The 26,991-nt window shown below is 58.9% G+C and overlaps 1 protein-coding gene across 4 annotated transcripts in view; it reads left to right on the forward strand.

The window, feature by feature from the left end:
- ARHGAP39 (Rho GTPase activating protein 39) overlaps positions 1 to 25,435 on the forward strand; it is a 99,440-nt gene extending 74,005 nt beyond the window's left edge. For 2 of the 4 annotated variants that reach the window (XM_083822231.1, XM_083822230.1), the window contains exons 3-11: positions 8,050 to 8,130; positions 14,536 to 15,940; positions 18,054 to 18,615; positions 20,411 to 20,503; positions 22,547 to 22,620; positions 23,399 to 23,598; positions 23,859 to 23,950; positions 24,031 to 24,200; positions 24,360 to 25,435. In XM_083822231.1, coding sequence (XP_083678357.1) covers positions 8,050 to 8,130; positions 14,536 to 15,940; positions 18,054 to 18,615; positions 20,411 to 20,503; positions 22,547 to 22,620; positions 23,399 to 23,598; positions 23,859 to 23,950; positions 24,031 to 24,200; positions 24,360 to 24,554 — 2,872 coding nt within the window. In that variant the 3' untranslated portion in view covers positions 24,555 to 25,435. The remainder of the gene's footprint in view (positions 1 to 8,049; positions 8,131 to 14,535; positions 15,941 to 18,053; positions 18,616 to 20,410; positions 20,504 to 22,546; positions 22,621 to 23,398; positions 23,599 to 23,858; positions 23,951 to 24,030; positions 24,201 to 24,359) is intronic. The other 2 variants (XM_083822233.1, XM_083822232.1) reach the window with 2 other exon arrangements.
- Positions 25,436 to 26,991: the final 1,556 nt, after the last annotated feature.

Raw genomic sequence — 26,991 nt, forward strand, 5'->3', positions numbered from 1 at the left:
TGGTGCTTTTTTCTTCTCAACGTGCAGCCATCTCCTTCGCTTTGAGCACCGAGGTGCCTCCCACCACGGCTGCGCTGCTGGCTGGTGTTTGAGCGGTGTCTCCTGTTTTCTGGAGGAATCGGGGTGGCGGACAGGACAAGGGTCATGGTGGAGGCTGCCCCAAGACCCTCCTTTGCAAAGGAAAGGGGGACGAGCTGCGGTGCTAACGATGCTGGGTCTGGCATCGCTTGGTGTGCCGGAGAGGACACCTGGGGATGTTTCATTTGCAAAGGGAGGAAAGAAGGGGATGGTTTGTGGGACTGGGGAGGGGTGAAAGCGGGTTTTTGTGGGGTGAGTTGAGCGCATGCCTTTGCTCGGAGACAGGGCTGAAGTCTCCTACCGGGAGAATTAACAAAGGATGCTTCTCCAGTACTTGGCTTTGCTTCCCATAGGAGAGCCAAGGTTGGACGGGAGCTATGGAGGTCTCCTGCTTGAATCCCCTGCTGAAAGGTTCATAGCATTGAGTCTTAGACTCATTTCAACAAGGTTTCCCTCCCGAACTCCTCTGGTCTTACAGCGAGGGGCAAGGCTCGAGCAGCTGATCTCAAGGAGCCATCGAGGCTGGGAAAGGCCCTCGGGACCATCAGATCCAACCTCCAACCCAACCTGCTGGGTCCCAGCCCTACACCACGTCCCTTAGCACCCATCCCATCACACCTCGTGCTCGGAGGCGCCCCATGGATGGGGGAACTGGGAACAGGAGCCTCTGGTTTGGCCAGAGGCCACGGTGGCCACGGGGTCCTCGGTGCGGCCGACACGGTCTTCAGGGTCTCGACGGCAGGTTTGTTTGGGTGGTCAGCAGAAGTAGAGCGCTTCCCGGCAGGAATTCCGGCTTGCCCGAGATGTTGCGTTTGCTTCCTTAAAATGGGAACTTTATCTACAAAGCAGGACGTGGCCGCTCTGAAATCTCGACTGGCTTTGTGTCGGGTCACTGGGTTTCGGCACGCTGCGCCTCGGTCCAGCAGGGCCCCAGGACCCACAGGGTGGCTCCCAAGGCCCCAGGGAAAACTGATGAGCAGAGGCACCTTGTCTGAGCCACCTGGGGAACTTTCCGTGGCCCCCACACAGGAACAGGGGCGTCTTCACCCGAATCCCACCTGCTCCATAACGCACCTGCGTTATTTCCCAAGACTTACCCTTTTCTCGCAGGTTTTCCCCCCGCTTCTGAAGCCTGCCTTGGGAGATCCCAAAGACCTTCCTCCCCGACCTCCTGCCTCCAGCAACAGCACGGAAGGCAGAGCGAGCTCTCCCCCGTGTGCCCAGGGCTCGCTGGTGCTGGGACCCAGCCTTGGTGTAGGGTCAGGAGGGGTTGCAGGGTTGTAGGATGGGCTTTCTGCTTAAAAACCAGAATTGGCTGAGGCCGTGTGCCATGTCTGCTTCCAGCCTGGACCCCGGCGGGGAAGGCTTCCCGCAGGAGCCCTGCTCTGAGTTGAGCAGGAAACGCTCCGCTCCTCCTCGCCTCCTCCACCTGCTGGTGCCGGAGGATTTCTGCTCCCGAGGTCTGGAAAACCGCAGGCAGCCGAGGTGGCCTCCCCTCCACGTCCGCTGCAGAGGAGCTCGTGCTGACCCAGAACGTGCCCTCTGTGCACGTTCATCCAAAAATGAACATCTCCGTGCTGCCAAAACCCCGTTCCCGTGGGTTAAGTCCATGCCAGGGGCTGCACTGCGGCGTGTAGTGTGCCAGGGGCTGGGGGCTGCTGCGATGAAATGCTGGGGTCTCGGTTGGCCCTACAGAGCCGCGTCTCCCTTCCCACCCCAAAAGGATGCTCCAGGATCCCACCCCAAAACGGGACCTCCTCCGAGACCTCGTTCCCCTAGCAGGGCCCGAGGCACCGGAATGGGGATGCTGCCAGCCCGCGGAAGGGAATGCTCAAGGAAATTGCAGTTTTTTCAGCAAACAGGGCTAAAATTGAGATTTTTCTCTTTTTGTTTCCTCTCCTCTTGCTTATTGCCTCAGCTCTGTGGCACCCGACGAACGCCATGGGCTCCACGGGGAGACGTTTGCGGGGTGAAGGCTGGGGTTTAACCTCCTTCCTCGTGCTGTTTTCAAATATTTGGGGGAAAAATGTCCACATCTGGCATTTCCTTGGGGCAAAGCGCTCTGGGGCAAATTGGGGCAAAGCTCTCTGTCCATGTCCTGCTGATTTTTTGTGTTCTTTCTGCACGACCGGCTCGGGGATTAGCTGGGTATCTGTCCAACGCGTGCGCAGGGCGTCCAGCCCGGCGTGCAGTTTACATAACAGCAAAGAAAAACATCTTTTCCCCCTTTTTTTTTTTTTTTAGATGCAGCGGCTGTAATTAAGTGTATGAAGCCTTGCGGTCCAGCGATTAGAGCAGAGGATTAGGCGCTGAGATTTCATTTCTATTCCTGGCTTTGCCACCGAGCTGTGCTATTTCGGGCACGTCACTTTCCCTTGTTTTAAAAATAAAAGCAGCGCCCGGAGCCGCTGGGAAGCGGTGCCACCTCCTATTCCAAGGGGGAGAAGGAAAATAAAAAACACGATTAGACTTTTTTTTTAGCTCTGCTGGAGGTGCAGTCCCCTCTTCTTGGTGCTTTGGGTGTGAGGTGTGGGTTAGTTAGACCAGGGAGGGACTGGGGGCTCCTCCTGGGGGCTCCCCGAACCCTCCTAGCTGTGGGGTTGGGCACAGCTGGGGGGGTCCCGGTGGGGCAGGGGGGGACCAGGAGAAGCCTCCGACCTCTTCCACTCCCCGAATCCATCGGTGGCAGGTTTGTCTCCGTGGATCCCGTTGGCAATTCATCAGACGGGGCTTGGGCAGGAGCTGGGGTGGGGGGCACATGGGGACAGGAGCTGGAGGGGGAGCTCCTCTGGAGCCACTTGAAGTTGATTTTTCCCCTAATTAAGCAGCTTTATTCCCTTGGTAGGGCTCAGGAGTAGCTGTCGGGCTGCGGGCACCCTCCAGGTCCTTGGGTCTGTGGTGGGGATGCGGCGGCACCGTGTGCCGGCCACGGGTAGCGGGGCTGGGTGGAACCAAGGATGCTGCCACGCGTCGTGCTGAGGAGGAGGAGGCTGTTCCCCGGGCACGAAGGTGCTGCAAGCCCTGAAGAAGACCAGCTCCTTGGGAAACCACACACACTGCTTACCTGCAGGGGTCCCCTCAGCGCGGGTGGGCTGCGGCAGCTCCGGGTTTCCTCCTGCAGGGCTGGAAGGGGCACGGGGCTCCTTGGGAGCTGCAGCCTCCCAAAAAAAAATCGCCCAGGGGGAATCCCAAATCCCCAAAAATCTCTGCCAGGGCTTTTGGCCTCATCAGTGCGAGCTCGAATGCAACCACAGCCGTTGCAGTAAGCCTGCTGAGAAGACAGACGTCGCCCTGCGTGGGCTGCTAAAACCAGCGCGTTCTGCACCTCCCCAGCCCCTCGGAGCCCTGCACGGGCACTGCCGGCGTTTGGGCAGGACGAGAAGGAGGAAAAAGCCCCAGTTTTGCCGTTTCTTTCATGAAAGGAGGTGCTGCTGCACTCCATGGGTTTGTGCAAGGAGTTTGTGCAATGAGTTGTGCAATGGCTACCGCAGCGGTGGTTCCAGTTGCATGAACTGTTTAATAGGTACTGGGCACCCTCCAATTAACACACTACAATTACAAGCCCACTTCTCCGAGCCCCGTGGCGCTCTGACCAGAGGTCTGTTGCGAAACGGCGTCGCTGAAACCGCCCGTCCCTGGCTGTCAGGGCGCTGGGTCCCGTCCAGGCTCGGTTTGGGCTGCTGGAGGCAGGGGTGCTGGACAGCTTCCAGCGGCATTGCCCGCAGCGAGTGGGTGCGATGGCTCCGGTGGGATTCGGACCTGCAGCGTCAGCGGGGCTGAGCGGGTCCCCAGCGCCCCCAAAGTCCCCTCGAGCACCAAGGAGGCTGAAACCACCCAGCAGCGTTGCGAGGACCCTGATCTAGAGCAAAGTCACTTGTTAAAGTGCCTTCCACCTCTGGAAGGTGGGAGTTGTCCTGGTTCTTGCTCTGCCCCGTTTGCAGTGGATATGTCGCTGACCCTGCCGAACCTCGCTCAGCACCCGCATGGGGATGGCACAGCTGGGGACAACGTGGTCCCCTCTCCACCACCCTGCTGTTCGCTGCCCTGCCCTCTGGGCTCACCTAGGTTGGAAAAGACCTTCAAGATCCCCAAGTCCAACCATCGGCTTGACCTACGGCGTCCCATGGCTAAACCACCTCCTCGCCTTGAGTCCATCTGGAGCTGCAGCAGGATGGGGACAGCAGCACGGGGACAGCAGGAGGGGGACAGCAGGACAGGGACAGCAGGACAGGGACAGCAGGACGCCCTCCCTCGTGGGCACGCTGCTGCACTGCCTCCTCCGAGAGGAGCCGAATGGTGCAGGGGGGAGCATTAAGAGCAGAGCCACTCGCTCTGATTTCAGCACACACGAACGAGAGCTGCTGGAAGCGTGGAGCTGGCGGGAGGGCCCCAGGCAGGTTGTCAATATTTAAGCAGCAGCATTGTTCGGTCCCTGCTGGCCTGGCTTCCGTGGGCAGCAGTGCATGGAGCACTTGTCCCCTGTGAACCGCTCCCCAAGGTTTTTAGCCCGCACCTTAAGAGCTGTGCCGAGCACGGGTCAGACCGACACGGGGCATGGTGCTTTCGGCAATGCCCACCTCTGCTCGGTGACTCAGAGCTCGCTTCTGGTCTCACGCAGCCTCCCCACTGCTGTGTGAGCAAAAAAAAAAGAGAAGGGTTTTGCTGAGGGGGCTTCGCAGACCGGCACCAGCCTGACCTGGGCTTGGGCGCAGGGAGGTGCGTGCGGGCGCTGGTCTCGGTACCCTCGTGGGGACGATCAAAGACCCGTGGTTACTCCAGAAGATCAAATAGCCTCTCTCTGTCTGAAGAGGTCGTGGGGTCTCCTCCTTGGAGAGCTTCAGAAGCCGCCTGGACGTGGTGGTCCTGGGTGAGCCAGTCGCGGTGGCCCTGCTTGAGGAGAAGGCTTGGACCAGACGGACCAAGAGGAGCCTCCAGCCTCAGCCATTCCCTGAGCCCCTTCTGGAGTTGTCATGGATGAAACAACTTCATGGTTTGATGTCTGTGAGCTTCAGCTTCCCTCCTCCGTGCCTCAGCACCTTTGTGCTCCCAAGCTGCCCGCCTGGCGTAAGCCCACCACCGCTCCCCTTTCTCCTGAACGTTCCCAGATTGTCTCCTGCCGTGGCATGGTGTTTCTTTCCAACAGGACCAAGACCCCAGCTTTAGGAGCTCAGGTCCACTTCCTGGGTCTCGGCAGCATACGTGCTGTCACCTCGTGTCATCTCTTTGTTGGGAATAACGCGTGTGACCTTCGCGACAGCAGCAGAGGGGTGAATTTTCAGCTCCTGGGAGACGCAGAAGAGCAGAGGGAGCGTCTCAGATGCTCCACCGCTGCCCGCAGGCCGCCCCTGCAGCCTGTAACTCGTGGAATTGTGGATGGATTCGATACCTGCCTTCAGTCCCCTTGGCAGCTCAGTAGCAAGAGTTGATCGCCGCGATAATGAACTCAGACTCATCAGCAACACCTCACCGACTGTGCTCCGGGGCTGCTCTGCCGGTGGGATGGGGCCGAAGATCCAGGTTGAGAACTTTCTGTTTAAGGAAACTAAGGTGGTCCTGAGGTCTGGGGTTCCTGAGGAAATCTGGAAATGTCAGTTTGCTCTGAGGGTCTTCCCCTTAGGATCATAGAACAGAACCATGGAACAGAACCACATAGGTTGGAAAAGGCCTCCGAGATCAAGTCCAACTGCTCACCTGGCATTACCGTGTCTACCACTAAACCATGTCCATGTCCTTGCTCAGCTTCAGTTCCCAGTTCATGCGTTCAGGAGTCGGAATTTTCATGCTTTTCAGGAGTTGGACCCGATGATGCTTGTGGGTCCCTTGGCACATTCTATGATTCTAAGAACTTGCCTGAAGGTCTTCTTGAACTTGAACTTCCTTGAGGTCTTCTTGACCTTGAAATTCTTTGAGGCCTTCTGGACCTTGAAATTCCTTGAGGTCTTTTGGACCTTGAACTTCCTTAAGGTCTTCTTGACCTTGAACTTCCATGAGGTCTTATGGACCTTGAGTTTCCTGGAGGTCTTCTCCCAACAACCACTGCCATAAACCTCAGGTATTTTTTCTGCAGCTTCTTTAGGAAGCTTCCTGAGCATCGGTCCCCTTCCATCAAACCTACCAAGGCTCTGCCCGCTGTGGAGGAGACACTGCAGTCATGGATCTGGGTACAGCATGATAAGCAAGAGCTGGAGCCTTTCTCTTGAGAAGAGGCTGAGTGTCACGAAAGAGGAGGCGCGCGCCTTCACGTGCGTTGTAGAGGGAAAAGGGATTAAGCAATTCAACACAGTTATAATTTCAGGGCTCAGAAGTCTCATTAAAATTAGCTTTGACAGAAGCTTAATTTTATTGCCACTTGCTTGAATAAATTCTTTGAGGTCTATCCTATTAGGAAGATTTGTTTTCTTCTCCTGAAACCAACATCTGATCTGAATTTTATTAACGCAAGCGCCTTAATGTGTACGTAGGGTTCGTTAATACGGCAGCTTAGAAAACTGCTCAGAAGGAAGTTATTTCTCCAGATGTTTGCTGTTACGTTCTGATGCGGATCAAATGTCTAATAATCTGCGCGGCGCACGAGTCGCTGCGTGTTTTGCAAATGAGCCTGATGATTTGCACATCCCTCAGCGGAGATAAGGCAAAAAGACCTTTCCTGTGCTCCCCGAGCAAATACCGGCCATAAGTAGGAGTAATATCGGAACGCGTTGGCCTTCGACAAAGACTAATAATGTGGCTAACGACCACGGGAGGGGCACGGCGTGCACGTGAGGATGCTGGGGAAGCCCGAACCCCAGGGGAGCGTGGACCAAGAGCTGGGTCTGGGTTGCAGGAGAGGCTTTAAGCCGGTGCTGGTCCAGAAAGCAGGGTGTGATTCGATGTCCCACGTCTCCACGTGTTCTTCTCCGTGTTCCTCAAGTGAACGCGCTCAGGGAAGGTGTCTCGGGGAGTAGGTTTGTAGCTGTTGGTGCCGCAACCTTCCCATCTTCTGCCCAGTGCTCTGCAGGCTCCGCTGTGCCCCTAGGCACCAGTACAACCAGCTGCAATGTGGTAAATGAAAATGTCCCCAAAAAAGGCTTTTTCTGTCACTCGCCCCTTCCCCCTGCGTTGGCTTTGGCCAGCGGAGCAGCAGAGCTATTAGTGGGAGGAGTGGGACCGATGCTGGTGAATATCCATAACCCCTGCCCTCTGCACAGGGCTGGTGTAAATAACCAAAGCTGAAGAGCTTCTCCTTTGGGCACATTAAGTAGATATCCATGTCCTGGCATGCTAGGCAGGGTGGGATGCCAAGTGCTGGATGCTGTGACCCGTCCCTAAGGCACAGAAGGGATGGGAAACGCGCGGGATGCTTGTGTGGAGTGAGGGTGATGCAGCGAGTCAGGATGAAGGGCTGCCCTGAGAAGGGAATGAGGGCAGGACAAAGCCGGGAGATGGTTTGGATCCATCCAGCTGTTCTTATAAATGAGGGGGAATGGGGTGTTGGCAGGGTGAATGAAGCTGGAGACCACAGCTGTGGAGGGCTTGGTCATCATGTTGGATTCAATGGTCCTTGTAGGTCCCTTCCAGCTGAACCAAACCATCCCCATCCCATCCCATCCCATCCCATCCCATCCCATCCCATCCCATCCCATCCCATCCCATCCCATCCCATCCCACTCTACTCTACTCTACTCTACTCTACTCTACTCTACTCTACTCTACTCTACTCTACTCTACTCTATTCTATTCTATTCTATTCTATTCTATTCTATTCTATTCTATTCTATTCTATTCTATTCCATCATCTGTTAAACACCTGATTAATGACTCATGATGCCAGGAGGTGGGCACAGAGCCCAGCCCGATGGGGTGCCCATCTCTGTGGATGGGCTTCATGGATCCTAAGTTTTCGCTGATCCTAAAGGAAATGAGGTGTTAATAAGGGCACGTGCGTGTCGCAGTCACTGTTGTAACCCCTTGTTCACCATTACTGTATTGCAGTTCGCCGCCCTCCGGAGTGTTTGAGAAAGAATATGACATTTATCGGGATTACAATGCGGAAGGCCAACTCCTCCACTACAGGTAGCCGAAATTTCCCTCCTGTACCGGGGTTCGGGTCCGAAATGTGGCCTCCGCAGCGAGGCGTGGGCATGGGCAGCCTGTGGGGAAGGGGCTGCAGATGTCTTCTGGTTATCCTCCCCATCTCCCTCCTGCCGCTTGCTGTAGTTTTAGCTTTATGATCACCCTTAATAAGGGATTAATTTTGGATTTATTTTGGTGGTTCTTTGGAGCAGGAGCGCCGCGTTCCCTTTCTGTAGCTCAGTGTCGTCCGTGCTGCTCTCTGAGCACTGCAGCACGGCCCGGCTGCTTCGGAATTTCATAAAACAGTGTTTCAATATTTGCTTTTCATTCCCGTGGATGAGGAAGGCATTTCAGGGAGGCAAAGGAGAAGTCATGGGGTCTAACCGCTGCAGGGTTGGGGGTGCAGGCGGGACCCCCCCGGTCTGTCCCAGTGTGTCCCATCGCAGCAGGCGATGTCTCGGATGGCTCTCGGCACTGCAACCACATTTAGGCTCCTTTCTGGGATTTGTACATGGGTGTGGGCACACATTTCACCTATTTCTTGCTTGTAAGATGGGTGTCAGCATTCTCCTTCTCGGATCGGGATCGGGATTTCAGGTGATCGCTGTGCTGAGGAAACTGCCCCCCGGCTTCCCCGGATTTACGCTGATGGTGGGGACATGGAGCGCTCGTGGGGACACGGAGCAGTGGCAGGAACGTGGAGTGGTGGCAGGGACACAGAACTGTAGCAGGGACATGGAGTGGTGACGGGAACGTGGAGCAATAGAGGGGTGACAGGGACACGGAGCAGTGACGGGGACACGGAGCGGTGATGGGGACACGGAGCAGGACAGAGCTGTGGTGCCGGATTGATGCCGCAGGCAGGGACAGGACCCGATGCACATTCTGGGGACAGCACCCCCACCGTCAGTGCCACCCCCGGCAGCAGCTGCCCCTGCCCTCTCCCCATCGGTTAAAAGAGGAAATTTCACCGCGGTCGGTGCACGCAGCCCTGTTTGTACCAGCGCCTGCCTCGCCGCAGGGGACGCCTCCATCTCCCGACCTCAGCCTGGAAAAATCCCACAGACGGCCCTGCCCCCACCAGCTGCAGCCAGGAAGCTAATTAGCAGCTTTGGCTAATTAGCTGAGAGTGGGCTTCCTTCTGGAGGAGCCGGTCTCAAGTGCCCCCTGCCTGCGGGCTGCGGGGAGGTGGGAGGGGGGCTGATGCAGCCTTGGGGGGGGGCTCCTGGCCCGAGCCCCTCCTGCGGGCTCCAAAACCAGTGTTGGGGCCCAGCACCCCGGGGTGCGTGGATCCACTTGGGTGGGAGCAGGAGCTGAAACCCCCGGCTGGCTGCAGGAACACGTTGCCAGCTCACCGGGACACAGCGCGGCTCCCCGCCGCGCTGCTCCTCGAGGAAATGTCACCGCTGCTCCCCGCCTTCTGCTGCGAGCTCCTCTTCAGGGCGAAGGCTTCTCTGCCCCCAAAATGGGGGATTTGGGGGTCTCAGAGCCCGCTCCTGCGAGGGAAAACGCCGCGCTATTGAAGGGGGGGTGAGGGACGGAAGGTTCGTTATCTCCTCGCCGTGGCTTGGCTTCCGCTGCTGCTAATTGGGTGCCACAGGAGACGGGAAGCCGGCAGCGCTCGGGCAGCGGACGGGGGAAATATTGCACGGAGAAATTGGGTTCTGCAGCTCTGAAGTTAAAAGCGCGGTCGAAAAAGAGACGCGGCGGTGCCCGAACGTTGCAGCCTCCTCCTTTCATTAAGGAGAAGGCTTGTCAGGGCTTCGTGCTCAGCCCAAGGCAAACTCTCCCTTGTTTTAATTTAACTTCTTCGGAGGTATTTTGGCAGGGAGCTTCGTGCTTTCTTTCCTCGCGGGCATCAAAGCTCCAGCAGTATTTTAGGCAGGGAACGAAGCCCCGGGAGACCTCGGACACCCTTCAAGTGAGGCCTGCAGTCGGCAGATGGGCTGGAGGCTGGGCCAAAGCTGGCGCCGGTGAGTGCGGGCGGCGCGATGAGCCCGTCCCTGCCTGTTCCTGGCCCCCGACTGGCGCTGACACCCCTCTGGGCGCCGTTCCTGCTGCTTCTCCCCGTCGCAGGGATGCACCACACCGTGCCAGGCAAAGCTGAGTGCCGAGGCAAGAACAAGACCCGTGCGCGCAGCAGGCGAGGAGAGGAGGAGGACACGGAGAGGCCGGGAGGCTCGGAAACGCACGGCGAAGCCCAGGCGGAGGAGGCAAAACGCTGTTCGTGCTCCCTAGGCTTGCAGAGCCCTCGAATTTCGGGTGCCCTGCGCAGAGCCTTGCTGGACGGCGGGCACCGGCCTCACCAGGTCCAAAGCGCCCTGGGATCACAGCTCTGCCGAAATGCCCGCACCAGTTGCAGGGACCCAAGTCACCGCCCTTCTACATGCCGTAAGCAGCGAGCGGGGATTTGAGATCTTCAGTAGGATCTGAGCTCCGGGATATTTGTAAGTGTAACTCTGTGTTTGCACGTCCTTGGGCACTTGCAGATAAGGAGCAGCGAAGTCTTAAGGCCGGGGACTTTAGCCTGTCTTCCCGCGTCTTTGTTTTGGTATCAGCTGGCAAAGCGCGCGGTGTCCTGGTGGCTCTGCAGAGAGGCCGGGAGGTGCTGCCTGCCCCGCAGGGATGAGGGGGTTCCAGGCACACGTGGTGGGAGATGGGGAGAGGTGGGGACCCAGTGGGGGTCTCATTGGAAAGATCTCCAAAGGGAACAACCCCATGCAGGGACAGCGAGCCGCCTCGAGCACCGCTGAGGACAGTTCTGCCCAGGCGCACCCTCCGCTGGATGTGAGCACCGCCACGCACAAACCACGCAGGAAACTGATCTATGTGAATTACTGCAAGTTAAGGGCTTTTTTTCCCCCGAGAGGTGAAAAGGCGCTTAGTTCTCAAGCTAAATTACGGTCCTCACCTGGCAAAGTCTGAATAACACCAGCATGAGCAAATGCAGCGTGAAGAAATGCGCGTGTTCAGGTCAGTTTTGCTTTTACGTGCTGCAGGACCGAAATGTGGCAGGTTTGGTGCACTGCCCGCTGTTGCCTTCCTGCTGTGGGCAGCATCTGGGGAAATGCCACCGGTGCTGGTGCCTGCAGGGCAGGTCTGCCTGCAGCTCAGCGCCGAGCCGACGGGGAAGGTCGGCGGTGCTGCTTCACCTCTCGATCCTCCTTTGCTTGCAGCGAGCTGAAAGCCGGGACATTGCTGCTACAGCAGCCCTGCTGTGGTCCATGCTAGTGTTCCCTGGTGCAGCGCTGATTTAACGTCGCTGCCATCTGATTTCACATAAATTGGTTTCTCTGGTAGAAGGTTAGAGGATTTGGGGGGCATTTTGCAATGGGATTGCGCATGGGGTCGTAAGTGCTGCCGTGCTAGTGCCGTCCTTCAAGGGAAGGGGAGCGAAGGGGAACCGGGACGAGCAGAAACACTCGGAGTTTCTGGGGAAGCCACAGTGCCGATGGGTGGCCCTGGCCATGGGCATCAGTTATGGCACAATTCATGGAGCCGAGCCATGCCTGGGGGAGCGGGCTGCCTGCACCAAAAACAGGCACAGAAAATGGCAAAATCCTGTGTGGAGCCGGGCTTGTCCCCATGCTGGCTTCTCCTCTCCAGCAGGATCATTTCCACTTATCGCAGTAACCGAGCCGCTCGTGGGCACGGTGGCTGCAGCGATTTAGCCGCAAAAAGCCCTTTCCGAACCTTCCTTTTACAGGCAGAAAATTAAATTTAGCCCGTAGTGATGCTTTCTAGTGCTCAGCAATAACCCCGGACGGCGCGGTGGAGCTCTCGGGTTATTGCTCGCTGTTACTTACTGCTCTGATTTACAGCTCTGCCTCGGCTGGGTGACGTGACGCGCCGCTCCGTGGTCTGCTCGGTGAGGTTTTATTCCTACCCACTGCTTCCAGGAGTGTGCTGCTGCTGAAATAGGAACGGGGGCTGCAGATATGGGAAACAGGAGAGGCTTTCACCCGGCTCTGGTTGCGGTGCCTGTGGGACGGAGGCGGGTTGGATGTATGGGGGCGGTTTTGGAGGCTCCCCTCTGCACAGAGCACCCCGGGGAGCTGTCCCTGTCCAGGGACGGTCCTGCACTTCGGTGGCACCTCTGGTGCTGCATGCTGCTGGGGATGGCTCGGGTCTGACCATGTTTGACCTGCCCAGGCACATCGGGTCTGCTCCAAAAGCAGGTTTCTCCGTCGTGAGCTGCATCTTTAGCAGAGGTTTCAACTCCAAAGGCACCGGGGACGCACAGCGGCGATGCTGGGGGTGAGGAGCCGAGCAGGGCTCTGTCTCGTTCCCACTAGCCATGATGATGGCTGTGACTCGATGTGGTGTAACGGGGGGCTCCTGGAAGCCCCAGCTGGAGCCAGGCTCTCTGAGACCCTCGGCTGGGACCCCATCTGTGCTGGCTGCAATCCAGCTTGAAGGCTGCAGGTCGAAGGCTGTGGAGACGCCATCAGATGAAAGCAGGGCAGGGACTGAGAGAAGATGCTCAGTGTGCTGAGTCTGCATCTAAAACACAGAGCCCCCTGCCCATCGGGTACGTGCCAGCACTTAATGGGACAGCTGGCACCGGAGGCATCGGAAGGAGCCAGGATGGGTCCCACGCATCCCTTGGGGGCTGAGCGGGAGCGTCCCAGTCCCGGGGACATCAGTGCCAAGGCAGGCGGGGCACCAGAGGCACCAGAAGTTGCCTTTGGGGCTGGGGGTAGACGCATCTGAGGCCGAAACCCGAGCGCAGCTGAAGCTTTGCTCCACCATTTGCCGCTTGGTTTTTGACACTTTTTGGGAGGTCCAAACTGATGCCCCCCTGCTGTAGGTGCCCCAGGATAGGGAGATTCAGCTAGGAAGGGCCTAGGCTCCGTGCTCGTGCCAGGAGCATCCTGTTGGATCCCCACCAGCCTTGCCCTGGCTGCTCAGCTCCCTGCAGCGTGGTCCCAAGGAGTTAATCACGCACCGCCGACATTATCCTGAGACTATAATTATTTCTGCTGGTGAATTATTAATGAAGAGGAGAAAACTCTTCATTTCATTGCAAATTGCAATTAGGGCCGAAACGCAGAGCCTGGGGAATGCCGGGGACGGGCGACCCAGCGGCAGGGGGACCAGCCCCCAGGATGCCGCTGCTGCCAGGGGAGGCAGCCGATGGCATCTTGGCGAGCGAGGCCACACATGTGAGACCCCAGTCCTAAAAACGCTCCCAAACTCACCCGTTTGGCCACCTTGCCACTGTCATTTCCGTTCAAGTGAAAAGAATGAGTTTGAAGGTCTCAGTATGTCATCTGCCGCCTGGACCAAGGGGTTCGGGCCCTGGTGGGGTGGGCGTTGGGTTTCTGGTGCTTGGCGTTGGGTTAGGGGTAGGGGTAGGTGTAGGGGTAGGGGTAGGGGTAGGATTAGGGGTAGGGTTAGGGTAAGGGTTAGGGGTAGGGGTAGGGTTAGGGTAAGGGTTAGGGGTAGGGTTAGGGTAAGGGTTAGGGATAGGGGTAGGGTTAGGGTAAGGGTAAGGGTTAGGGTAAGGGTAAGGGTTGGTAAGGGTAAGGGTAAGGGTAAGGGTAAGGGTAAGGGTAAGGGTAAGGGTAAGGGTAAGGGTAAGGGTAAGGGTAAGGGTAAGGGTAAGGGTAAGGGTAAGGGTAAGGGTAAGGGTAAGGGTAAGGGTAAGGGTAAGGGTAAGGGTAAGGGTTAGGGTTGGCAGGTCAACATCCTTGGCACGTTGGCCAACAGCCTTATACCGTAGGACATGACACATCAAGAGGCTTTCAGCGCGAGCATCGTGCGCAGGGTGCTGTTCTTGCTCTAGGAGCCCAGCGGGGCACAGCACCAGTCTAAAATGCCCCCAGATTGTCCCAGTGCAGCGGTGCTCTGCTCTGGTGCTGCCAGGGGATGCCCCCAGGAGATGCCCTGTGGTTTCGGGGTATGAGGACACTGGTGGCACATGCAGGGGTTAACGCACTCGGTGCTCCCCATTATGAAACCCCTGAGTTTGGGCCTTGTGGTCCTTCCTGGAGCTTCTTTGTGCCCAGTGCCCCCTGCAGCCCTACGCCGTTTTTGCAGAGTTTTGGTGGAAACCCTTCAGGGGGTGAGGCTGGGGTCTGTTGGCAGGGAGGACCCACCGAAGGGATGGGGCTGGGTGGGGATGAAGAGGACAACACCTAAGCAGGGGGCTGGAGCTGAGGGCAGAGAAGCGGGGGGGCACTGGGAAGCTGAGGAGGGGGCCGGGTGGAGGAGATGGGATGGGGCTGCGAGGAGGGGACGTCCATCCGTGGTGTGCACAGCTCTGGGACAGGGGCCGTGCACCGTGCTCTGGGCTGTCCAAGATGTCTGGGCAGCATCACAGTGGCACTGGGGTGGCTGTCCCCCCGTCCCCCCACTGCAGACACCCGCCTCGCCCCCTGACCGCTGTGTTTGTCCCTGCAGGACGTCCTCCCTGCGATGGAACGCCGGCACCAAGGAGCGGATGCTGATCAAAGTGACCGACCGCGAGCCCAGCTTCCTCATGCACCAGGGCAACGGCTACGCGCCCGACAGCCAGCCGGGCACCCGCTCGCGCCGCCCCTCGGGGGGCCAGCAGTCGCCCAACCTGCAGACCTTCGCCCCTTCGGAGGCCGACAACTCCGTCTTCTTCCCGGAGAGGAAGCCCTCGCCCTTCTTGAAGAGGGCTGAGCACGTGGGCAGCTGCTCGCCGCTGCTCGGCCGGGGCGACTCCTTCTGCTCCCCGCTGCAGACGCAGCACCGCAAGCACTCGAGCGAGTCGCAGCCCTCCTCGCCCCGCTACGCCTACGAGCCGCCGCTCTACGAGGAGCCCCCCATGGAGTACCAGGCGCCCATCTACGACGAGCCCCCCGTGGACATGCAGTACGAAGCCAGCGGGAGCTACAAGGCCGGCTCGCCACAGAAGTCGCCCATCCGCAAGCCTCACCCCTTCCTGCAGTCGCCCAAGCAGGGCTCCAACTCGCCCTACCAGCAGCTGGTGCTCACCAAGCAGAAGTGTCCCGACAGGTTCATGAGCCTGGAGTACAGCCCCGCGGGCAAGGAGTACGTCCGGCAGCTGGTCTACGTCGAGCAGTCGGGCTCCAGCCCCAAGATGAAGACGGGGCTGCGCCACAAGTACTCGCCCAACCCCATCAGCGGCTCCTACTCGCTGCAGCACAGCCCCTGCCTGCTCCGCGACCAGCGTCTGGACGTCAAATCGGGCGACTACAGCAGCATGGAGGGACCCGACTTCTGCCCCGGGCAGCCGGCGGGCCAGGCGGCTCCGGGCGAGGACTCCATGTCGTGGTCCAGCCAGCAGGACACCATGTCCTCCACCGGCTACTCGCCCTCCACCAGGAAGAGGAAAAGCCGCAAGCCCTCGCTGCCCCACGAGCCCAACGCCTCCTCCACGGACGGCTCGGGGGACCGGGAGGCGCTCGGCGAGCAGCCGGCGGGCGAGGATCGGGCCGTGCCGGCGCGCTCCCAGATGAACCGGACGGAGAGCAAGGCGGCGGAGGCGGAGGCGGCGCGGGGCTTCCCCGAGCCCTTCCTGGCGCAGGCGCGCCTGGCGTGGGAGGCGCAGCAGGCTCACTACCACATGAAGCAGCGGAGCAGCTGGGATTCCCAAAAGGACGGCTCGGGCTATGAGAGCGACGGCGCGCTGCCCTTGCCCATGCCGGGCCCGGTGGTGCGAGCCTTCAGCGAGGACGAGGCGCTGGCCCAGCAGGACAACAAGCACTGGAAGAGGAACACCTTCGAGAAGCTGGGCTTCCCCCAGATCCTGCTGGAGAAGAGCGTCTCCGTGCAGACCAACCTGGCCTCCCCCGAGCCCTACCTGCACCCATCTCAGGTAACGACCCGGGGGTGTCCCTGGTGTTCTGGGGGTGTCCCTGGTGTTCTGGGGCGTCCCCACGCATCCCACGGACCCTCACGCACGCGTGCGCACCATGCAGCATCCCTTGGGTGCCACTGCAGGCTTGGCAGGCCGACCCATGAACGGTGTCCCCACCATGCTCCTGGTTAAATAAAGCTTGTTCTCAATATAAAGCTAGTTTAAACCCCATTTTCCATCTCAGATCCAGCAGGACGTGCCCGCAGGAGACACCACAGCCTGGTAGCTCCAACACGGGCACGGGTGCTTCAAACACAGTAGCCGTGGCTCTGCGCCACGCGTGGCTTCAGGAGCTGCTTCTCCTCCCTCGGTCCAGCTCAGCAGGAGCCAGCTCTGGAGCCCATCCCCAGCTCTGTCTGGTCGAAGATAACACCGGATCCTGCCCGTGGCACTCCAAGGGAGGCAGCAACTCTCGGGGTGCCCAAGATGCCCCTTTCTGGTCCCGGTCAGGCTGGAGGAGATGCAGCCAGCAGGGACGTCCGCCCTGCGGGCACCACGAACAAACAGCCCGTTTCTGGTCCCTCGGCCTGCTTCAGGTTTCCACCAGCTCCTGTGCCAGAAACCAGGGTTTGGTCAGCAATTTCTTCGGGGCCGTAGCAGCTGAGATGAGGCAGAACCCAGGGTAGTTTAAGTGAAAAATTCAGTAAGTAAATTGCCCTTCTTAATTAGAACATAATTACCTGACTCCTTATGGTGCTCGACTTCCCCTCGGCTGTGCGACGGTGCTGGGCTGCTGCCCCCTTGGGACCTGGAGGGTCCTGTCCCCTGATGGGACCCGGAGAACTTTCTAGAAGGTGGAGCTGGTTCTCAGCTGCCAGGCACGGAGCTTGGAGATAGCGAGGTGTCTGGAAAACGTTGGTTGCCCATGGGGACATTGAAGGCATCGCACCCACAGGCAGCAGAAGGAACTTCTCCTTGTGCACGTGTCCCCAAGCACTCTGCGCCGCAGGAGGTGGTCGGGAACCAAAGTTGGGCTTGGGATACCCATGTCGCAGGAGGAATATCCACAGCCAGGTCACCAACACTGAGCACCTGAGGTTTCCTAGGTTTCCTGCACCGGGGATGCAGTGGCGTGCTCCCTTCTGCCCCTGTGTTCCTGTCCCCATCTCCAGGACACGCTATCCAGTAAGGACAGATTTCTCCTCCAGCTCCCAACAGCTGCTTTTCTCCTCAACCCCCTGAATTTTTCCTCCCTTTTGCATTGGGCGTGCCCCTCGCCCACAAGAGTGAATTTATTTCTACGTCACATCTGTCGCTGTAAGCTCGCCTGTACCCGCACCGTCCCCTGGCTGACCTCGAAGGCTAGCGCGGGCGGTTGGAGATGCTGGCACCCAGGATTTGTCCGTAACTGGAGCAGAACCATGATGGGAGGAAAGGCTTGGCAGTCCCCCTGCTCCCCGAGCTGCCGCGACGGTCCTCCCGCGGGTGCGGTGGCAGGAGGACCCATAGCAGGACCTGCCAGGGGGTCACAGCCAACTGCTGTTGGTGCTGCTCAGCCCCCTGCTGCAGTTCCAGGCTCTGGCGTCTCCCCAGCTTCCCCCAGCTGTGCTAATTAGCTGGAGTTAATTGGATTAAACTGGATATAGGGAAGAAATTGTTCACACTGAGGGTGGTGAGATGCTGGGACAGGTTGCTGATGCCCCAAGCCCTGGGCCAGTACCGGTTCCAGTAGCAGAAGGACGCTGGTCTGCAGGAGGACCCAAGCCAGCACCTCTCTGCTATGCCCAGGTCCTCGCTGGCTGGGTGCTGTGTGAGGCTAAATCCCAGGCACCCACGTCCTTCTGCACGTGGAATGTGAGGGAAAAAAAATCTTTCTGCTGATGCTTTGTAGGGTCTCACCTGCTCCTGGTGTCCACGAGAACGTGTCTGGCTCCCAAAGTCATTTGTCCCCAGCCTGGACGTGGTGCTGGGCCACCAGCGTCCTCCTGGGCTTGGGGACACCAGAAAGCCGTGCGTGAAGGTGGCTCTGTGGACACGGGGTTACTGGGGGGCTGGCCACCATCGTCTGCTGTCCACGGTGGGTCGGGGCGCACCGCTAATAACCGTGCCCTGTCCGGCTGTTCTCTCCTAGTCAGAAGACCTCGGCGCCTGCGCCCAGTTCGAGAGCAGCAGGCAGACCAGGAACATGATGCCCAGCGCCAGCTGCGTCTTCCCCACCTTCAACCTGCGGAAGCCCTCCTCGGAGACGGACATTGAGAACTGGGCCTCCAAGCACTTCAACAAGCACACGCAGGGGCTCTTCCGGAGGAAGGTGTCCATCGCCAACATGCTGGCCTGGAGCAGCGAGTCCATCAAGAAGCCCATGATCATGACCAACGACCGCAACGTCAAGAAGGAGGCGTGCGAGATATTTAAACTGATTCAGATGTACATGGGGGACCGGCGGGCCAAGACGGACCAACTCAACGTGGCCTTGGAGATCGCCACCAAGGGCTGGAGCATGCAGGGCCTGCGAGACGAGCTCTACATCCAGCTGTGCCGGCAGACCACCGAGAACTTCCGATACGAGAGCCTGGCCCGGGGCTGGGAGCTCATGGCCATTTGTTTGGCCTTTTTCCCCCCCACTCCCAAATTCCATTCCTATCTAGAAGGATATATTTACAGGCACATGGATCCGGTGAATGACACCAAAGGTAAGAGACAAACCACCGCCGGTGGCGTTAGCCCCCGCTGATGTCACACCCCATCCCTTGTGTTTGTTTTTCCTCTCCCCGTCGCATTCATGCACTTTGCGTCCTTGATGAAACACGGTTGAGAAACTCGGCGATAGCGCACCAGGAGGCGCGGTGGCTGCGGGGCTGGCGTTAGCACCAACCCTCTCCCCGGCACACAGCAACCCAGCACGAGACCCGGCACGAAGTGAGCTTGGACACCTCTGCTCACGGCGCAGGCTCGGCCGCCCCCGCTGCTGCCAGCGGTGCTGGGTGGGGATGAGCAAGGGGTCCCATCGTTCTGCATGGCCCCGTGCTCTAGTTTCACATTCCCTTTCCACAAATTGGAGCTCGAGGGGCTCTGGGATGGCTGCATGCTGAAGATCCAGCGAATCCATCTCCTTGTAAGCAGCAGCAGAGACTCAAGAGCGGTTACAAACGGATCACAGACTCGCAGAATGGTTGAGGTTAGAAGGGACCTCTGGGTCCATCTGGCCCAGCCCCTGCTCAAGCAGGGACACCCAGAGCAGGGTGCCCAGGAGGGAGGAGCCCCCAGTCCCTGGTCCCGGTGCCAGGGCTCCGGCACCCGCCCGGCCCAGCAGCGCTGCCTGGGGGCCAGGGGGAGCCTCCCGGGCTCCAGGCTGGGCCCGCGGCCTCTGCTGCTGGCCCCGGGCCCCCCTGAGCAGAGCCCGGCCCCGGCCTCTCGCACCTCCCTGCAGGGCCGCAGGGACGTGGGGGAGCTCCCCCGGAGCCTCCTCCTCTCCAGGCCGAGCAGCCCCAGCTCTCGCAGCCTCTCCTCATGGCAGGGGGGCTCCAGGCCCTGCCGCCCCTCATGGCCCTGTGCTGGGCTCTCGACAGTGTGCCCAGGGCTCTCCAATATACACCCAGGGCTCACTGGTATGGGGGCCCCGTTGCCCACCCCATTTTTGATCCACCTCACTGCCTGGTCATCAAGCCCATCCTTCAACAGCTTCTCTATAAAAACCTGAACTGAAAAACGCCAGGCAGACAGACAACATCCACCACATCCGTCTCCATGACGAGCCCCGGCTCCTCGGGGCACCGCACGGGGCCAGAAGGGGACAAAGCCCCCTGGGGGGCATGGCGCAGGGCTCGTGGCCACCACCAGCACCCGCAGCAGAGGCACCAAGCTCACTTCGCCCCGCGCCACGCGCTGGCTTTGCTGTGCCGCCAAGCAGAGACGCTGCCTGTGCCCACGCCGCGTGTCGGCCCCACACCGGCCCGCTCACACCGCTCTGCGCCGGTGACTGCGGTGCTGCCGAACACGCCCTCGGCCTGCCGGGGTGCTCGACGGAGCTCTTGGTAGTGGGCAGGTTTGAAAGGCCCCTGCCTGTCCAGCCATTTTGTTGTTTTGTTCCATTTTTATTCACTTTGCGTTATTTCATTGTTATTTTGGTTCCTTTTTTTTTAAGGTTTTATTTCTTTTTTTTTTAATTTTCTATTTTCCTCCATGTTTTGTGATTGTTTTATGTTTTTATATTTATTTTTATATTATATTTTTATATTCTTATTTTATTTCATTTCATTTTGATTTTTATTTATTCTTATTTGTTTTTAATTGTATTTCATGTTATTTTGTTTTTACATTTGTATATTTTATATTTTTTATTTTTATTTATTTTATTGTATTTATTTTTGCTTTTTTCTATTTTTTTAATTTTATTTTTGTTCTATATTTCATTCCATTTTATATTTCATTTCGTTTTATTTTATTTTGTTCCATTCTGTTGTCTTCATCGCTTTGTTTGTTTCCCAGTGACACAGCACATTAAAGAGGTCCTGGAAAGGAACAGTAAGAAGAAATCCAAATTGAGAAAGAAACCCAAGCCCTATATCGAAGAGCATGATGGTAGGGGTCGTGTCACCGCTCGCTTGGGGCCCCCCTCTCTTGGCCCTTGTAGCAAAGCTGCTGCTTTTCGGCTTTCACACCCCACTCCCCAGCTCCCCCGGGCTCTGCTCGCTGCGTAGGTGCTTGGAGGGGCTGCGCTGCACGGGGAGCGGGGAGGAAGGGGCTCGGGGACCCCCCCGAGTGGCCGGGAGTCCCGAGTCTGCTCTTTGATGGTTGGACTTGATGGTCAACTGATGATCTTTGTTGACAGTTGGACTTGATCAATTGGTGCTCTTCACTGATGGTTGGACCTGATCATCAGTCGGTGATCTTCATTGGTGGTTGGACTTGATGGTCAGCTGATGATCTCAGTTGATGGTTGGACTTGATGACCAATTGATGATCTTCACCAACAGTTGGACTTAATGATCAGTTGGTGATCTTCATTGACAGTTGGACTTGATCAACTGATAATCTTCGTTGACAGTAGGACTCGATGATCAGTTGGTGATCTTCGCTGATGGTTGGACTTGATGACCAATTGATGATCTTCATTGACGGTTGGACTTGATGATCGGTTGGTGATCTTCATTGACAGTTGGACTTATCAATTGGTTATCTTCACTGACAGTAGGACTTGATGATCAGTCGATGATCTCAGTTGGTGGTTGGACTTGATCAACTGATGATCTTAACCGATGGTTGGACTTGATGATCTTAAGGGTCTTTTCCAACCTAAATGATTCTATGATCCTAATTTGGTGCACTGCAGGCCTGGCACCCCCAAGCTGGAGGAGGGAGCCCACTGTCCCATGACCAGCCTTCCATCCCTGCTCACCTCGGGGTGATGCGGGGTCCCTGGGCAGGGCTGTCCCTGGGGAGCAATGCTTTGCACCCCACGGGCACGGCTCAGAAGGGGCTGAAGATGATGGCCACGGGGACCTGCGGGGACCAGTACGTCCCATTCTTCCTTCTGGTGCTGGCCAAAGCAGTCCCCAGTGGACACAGGCGTCACCATGAGATGGCTTGTGCCGGCATCACTACATCTTGGTGCCATCGCAACAGGCGTCAGGGCAGGGGGAACCCCCCGGTCCCCACACATGGGGGGCTCCAGAAAACCCCAGAGCCTTTGGCAGCAGCATCAGGGACAGAAGCGAATGATGACCTCAGTTTGGGTTTAATCACAATATTTTGGGGGTGTCAGGATGGTGGAGGGGTAGCAATGCCATCAGGCTGCCAACAAGGAGCTGACCACAGAATCTTCCGAAAGAGCATTTTGTTCCCTGCTTTGCACAAATATATGAAAACATACATAAAGTAATAAATATATAAAATAAGAATAATAAAAATTAAATTTAAAATATTTTTTAAAAAGGGATTTTGCCCAGAGGAGGAAGCAGAAGGAGGCAGCGTATTGCTTCCCCTGTCCTCATCCATGTGGATGCCCAGTTAAATCCCCAGAGGCTGACCACTGGGGATGGACCGGAGCCAGGCAGGGTGGTGGGGATGCTCAGGCTGCAGAGCACTTCATTTTCTCTCTTGTTAATAGCTCGTTAGCGCCCAGCAAGACATCAGGTCAGGTGCCAGTGGTCCTTGAGCCCGTTGTCCCCCTTCTTCACACAGCTGCAGGGGATGATTAAGAAGGATCCAGTTTGTTTTGCTCTTGGATCAGGGAAAGTTTGGAAAACGGGGCTGTGCGTGCATCCCCGCCTGCGTCTGGACCCGAAGCCGTGGTCCCGCTGCTGATCCAGTGGGGTCACTGGTGGCAGCAGGGCTGGTTGGATCCTGCTCTTTGGAGCCACACCGAAACCAAAGCTTCTGTCCTGGACACGTTGCTCCCAGGATGTCCCCAGAGCAGGGCTGTCCCATCCCACTGCTCCGTGTCCGCCTCGAGAGGACCCCCCCGGGTGATGGGGACAGAGATGGAGCCACCACCCTCAAGTGACGCTGCGGTGGTGGCCCCCAATGACCCCCGGGGCAGGCAGGGGACATCCTCACAGAGACAGTCTCCTCGCCCGGTGGCTCCCCGACGTCCTCCTGATGGCGCTCTGCTCTCTCTTGCAGGGGTGGCCATCAGCACGTATGCCAAGTACTGCTACAACAAGCTGCAGAAGGCAGCCCTGACCGGAGCCAAGAAGGTACCGCCGGGCCCCGCGGACGTGTTCCTGCCCGCCAGAGCGGCGCCGTGGTGGGGACGGGGGCAAGCAGCACCGGGGACAGGGCAGGATGGTGCCCATGGGTCCCCAAAATTCCGTTGGGAAAGGCGTGGGACGGGCACATCGCTGTGAAGCAAATGTGGCCACGATCCAGGGCCCGGAGTAGAGCAGGGGCTCCAGGAGCGGCCAGGTGGCTCCTTAGGTCCTCGGCTCTGCCCAGAGGGGAGGCACGGGGCCAGATTCAGCTTTTGGGGGGTCCCCGCATTGGGAGGGCTGGAGCAGGTTGTGTTTCTGCTCTTCTGCGTCCCACCGTGCACACATCTGCTGCGTCCATGTCCTCGCTGCATCCTGTCATGCAGATATCTGCTGCGTCCATCTCTTCTGCATCCCAACATGCCCATATTCTCCATCCTCCTCCTCTGCATCCTGCTGTGCACGTCCTCTGTGTCCATCTCCTTCTCTGCATCCCACCACGCACACGTCCTCTATGTTTGCCCCCTCTTCTGTGCCCCACCATGCTCACATCTTCTGCATCCATCTCCTCCTCTGCATCCCACCACGCTCACATTCTCTGTGTCCATCCCTTCTGCATCCCACCACGCACAGGGCTCAAGGTCTGCAGGTTCCTCCCAGATCGGACTGATAGCTCCATGTGGTGGGGCTGGCACAGAGCAGGACCCCCCGTGACCATCTCGTGTCCCCCAGCCAAGCACCACATGCAGGGACAATGACCACACGGTGCCTGCTCTGTCTCCCGCAGGGCCTGAAGAAGCCAAACATCGAGGAGATCCGCCACGCCAAGAACGCCGTCTTCAACCCTTCCATGTTCGGGAGCTCCCTGCAGGACATCATCGCCATGCAGAAGGAGCGCTACCCTGACCGGCAGCTGCCCTGGGTGCAGACGCGCCTCTCCGAGGAGGTGCTGGCGCTCAACGGGGACCAGACCGAGGGCATCTTCAGGTACAGCCCCGTGTCGCCTGCGGTGGGGTCGTCACCACCCCACGGGTGCCCTTCTCCTCCCTCGGGGTGAGGAGCAGCCCCCAGGCTTCTCCTTGCTCCAACCCACGGATCATCTTCACGGGGATTTGAAGAGTGAGCCCTTTCCCTGATGCCCACTATGGTCTTGTTGGGGGCTCGGGCTCTGGTGGGGAGAGGAGGGGTTGTCCCCACATGGGGGGACACCAGCTCCACAGTGCCCATGACGCTTGTCCTCCATGCAGGGTCCCCGGGGACATCGATGAGGTCAACGCGCTCAAGCTGCAGGTGGACCAGTGGAAGATCCCCACGGGCTTGGAGGACCCCCACGTTCCTGGTAGGGGCCGGGCGGGCACGGGGGCGAGGGGTGGGGGCAGAGCTGCAGCCCCGTGTCTCACGGCTGCCCTCGGCCTGCAGCGTCCCTGCTGAAGCTGTGGTACCGGGAGTTGGAGGAGCCGCTGATCCCCCACGAGTTCTACGAGCAGTGCATCACCCACTACGAGAACCCCGAGGCAGCCATCGCTGTCGTCCACTCTCTGCCCAGGATCAACAAAATGGTGCTGTGCTACCTCATCCGCTTCCTACAGGTAAGGACGGGGTCCCACCACTCCCACGGAGCCGCCCCCAGCCCCGCTGCTGGTTTTGGGGTGCTGGCGCGTGGTTTTGGGCTCCCCAACTCACACAAGGGTCTCCCATCTCATCCAAGGAGCTGGTTCCCCTCTCACCACCGTGCTCCTCTTCCCCAGGTGTTCGTGCAGCCGGCCAACGTGGCCGTCACCAAGATGGACGTCAATAACCTGGCCATGGTGATGGCCCCCAACTGCCTGCGCTGCCAGTCGGACGACCCGCGGATCATCTTCGAGAACACCCGCAAGGAGATGTCCTTCATCCGGGTGCTCATCCAGCACCTCGACACCAGCTTCATGGAGGGCGTCCTATAGCAGCACGCGGGGCGAAGCCACCACCCGACCCCACCGCCACCCCGTCCACCCTGACCCAACGTGGCCAAGGAGCACAAGCTGGGCCCCCTGCTCGCTCCCGATGCTCCGGCCACCTCACTGCCCACCTCCCTGCCGGACATTTTGGGGGGTTGTGGACTCGCAGCACCCACCCAGGAGCACCCCAGGGTGGTGTGGCTGTCACGGGTGGTGTGGGTGGCCATGGGCGTGGGCGCAGGTGGCAGTGGGGACCGGATGACGGCGCTGGGGACAAGCGGGTCCCGGTTCAGCAATAACCTGTGTCCGTGGGGTCTGGCACGGCCACCGCTGTGGACCAGGTGACAGCAGAGTGGGGCAGGAAACACGACGCACGCCTGGAGCAGGTGGCACTTTGAGGACAGGAGGAACAAACATCCCATGGACATGTGCCACGTCCCTGCGGGTGCTGGGGGCCCCCGGGTGGCTTAGCCCCCTGTCGTTGCCCACCCAGGGGTGCGGGGGGAGCTGGGCAGGCTGGTCTTGTCCCGTCCTGGTGCCCATCCCTCGGAGCAGCACTGGGGAGCACAACCCATCAGCACCACCAGGTCCTGAGAGACCCATCTCACCACGACCAGGTCCTGAGGGACCCATCTCACCATAAATCAGTGCCACCAGGCCTTGAAGGACCCATCTCACTACCAACAGGCTCTGAAGGACCCATCTCACCACCACCAGGCCCTGAAGGAACCATCTCACCACCACAAGGCTCTGAAGGACCCATTTCACCACTACCGGGCTCTGGAGGACCCATCTCACCACCATCAGCGCCACCAGGCCCTGAAGGACCCATTTCACCACTACCGGGCTCTGAAGGACCCATCTCACCACCCATCAGCCCCACCAGGTCCTTAGGGACCAATCTCACCAGGTGTCAGTGCCACCAGACCCTGAAGGACCCATCTCACCACCACCAGACCCTGAAGAACCCATCTCACCACCACCAGGCCTTGAAGGACCCATCTCACCACCACCAGGCTCTGAAGGACCCATCTCACCACCACCAGGCCCTGAAGGAACCATCTCACCACCCCTCAGCACTGTCTAGTCCCAAAGGACCTGTCTCAGCACCCACCACGTCCCCTTGGCCCTACTGGATTCATCACGGGACCCGTCATCTACACTCGGCCCCAGAGGACCCATCTTGACCCCAGACACCTCTGCACCCGTCATCTCCTCCTGGTCCTGAGGGGAAGAGGTGTGAGGAGCAGCTGAGGTGCCTTGGTTTGTTCATCCCAGAGCAGAGCAGGCCGAGGGGAGGCCTCATGGCGGCCTGCAGCTCCCTCACGAGGGGAGCGGAGGGGCAGGCGCTGAGCTCTGCTCTCTGGGGACAGCGACAGGACCCGAGGGAACGGCATGGAGCTGGGACAGGGGAGGGTCAGGCTGGGTGTGAGGGAAAGGTTCTGCACCCAGAGGTGGTCGGGCACTGGGACAGGCTCCCCAGGGACGTGGTCAGGGCACCGAGCCTGCAGGAGGTCAAGGAGCGTTTGGACATGGTCTGGGTTTTGGGTGGTCCTGTGTGGAGCCTGGAGTTGGACTCGATGTGGGTCCTTCTGGGTCCCTTCCAACTCGGGATATTCTGTGATTCTGTGATCTTGGCGCCCATCACCTTCTCCTGGTCCCTCCGGACCCATCTTGGCACCCATCAGCTCCTCCTGGTCCTTCCCACCCCATCTTGGTGCCCACGATCTCCTCCTGGTCCTTCCGGATCCATCTCAGCGCCCGTCAGCCGCTCCTGGCCCTGCCTGGCACATCCTGACGTCCAAAATTCCCTGGTCCATCTGGCCCCATCTCGGCACCTGACGTCTCTGCTGGCCCTGCCTTGGAACCCATCTCCTGGTCCTTATGGACCCATCTTGGCACCCATCAGTTCCTCCTGGTCCTTCTGGAACCATCTTGGCACCCACGATCTCTTCCTGGTCCTTCTGGACCCGACTTGGCACCCATCAGCTCCTCCTGGTCCTTATGGACCCATCTTGGACCCCACCACCTCTGGTCCTTCTGGACCCATCTCAGCACCCATCAGCTCCTCCTGGTCCCACCAAACCCCGCCCCGGTGCCCACCACCTCCTCCCAGTTCCCCCCCCCCGGCCACCACCGCCTGTCCCCGAGGACCCCCCCAACGCGTCCCCCCAGGGCCACCACGGCGTCGCCAGCGAGCAAGTGCCTTCTGCTCCACCCGGCGACCACCTTGGGGGGGGGGGATGACACGCGTTTTGGGGGGGGGGGGGTAGGCCAGTCAGAGTGTATAGAGCTATAAAGAGAGATATTACATAGAAACGTTTGCTAACGAGATAGTTTTAATTGCAGATGCTATTTTATCGCCGCCGCCCGCCCCTCCTCCTCGCCCCGGGGGCCACCGCGTTGTCCCCAGCTGGGGGCAGCGGGGGCGGCGGCGGGGACC

Source organism: Anser anser (genome assembly GCF_964211835.1).
Source record: "Anser anser genome assembly, chromosome: 2".
Classification (NCBI taxonomy): Eukaryota; Metazoa; Chordata; class Aves; order Anseriformes; family Anatidae; genus Anser; species Anser anser.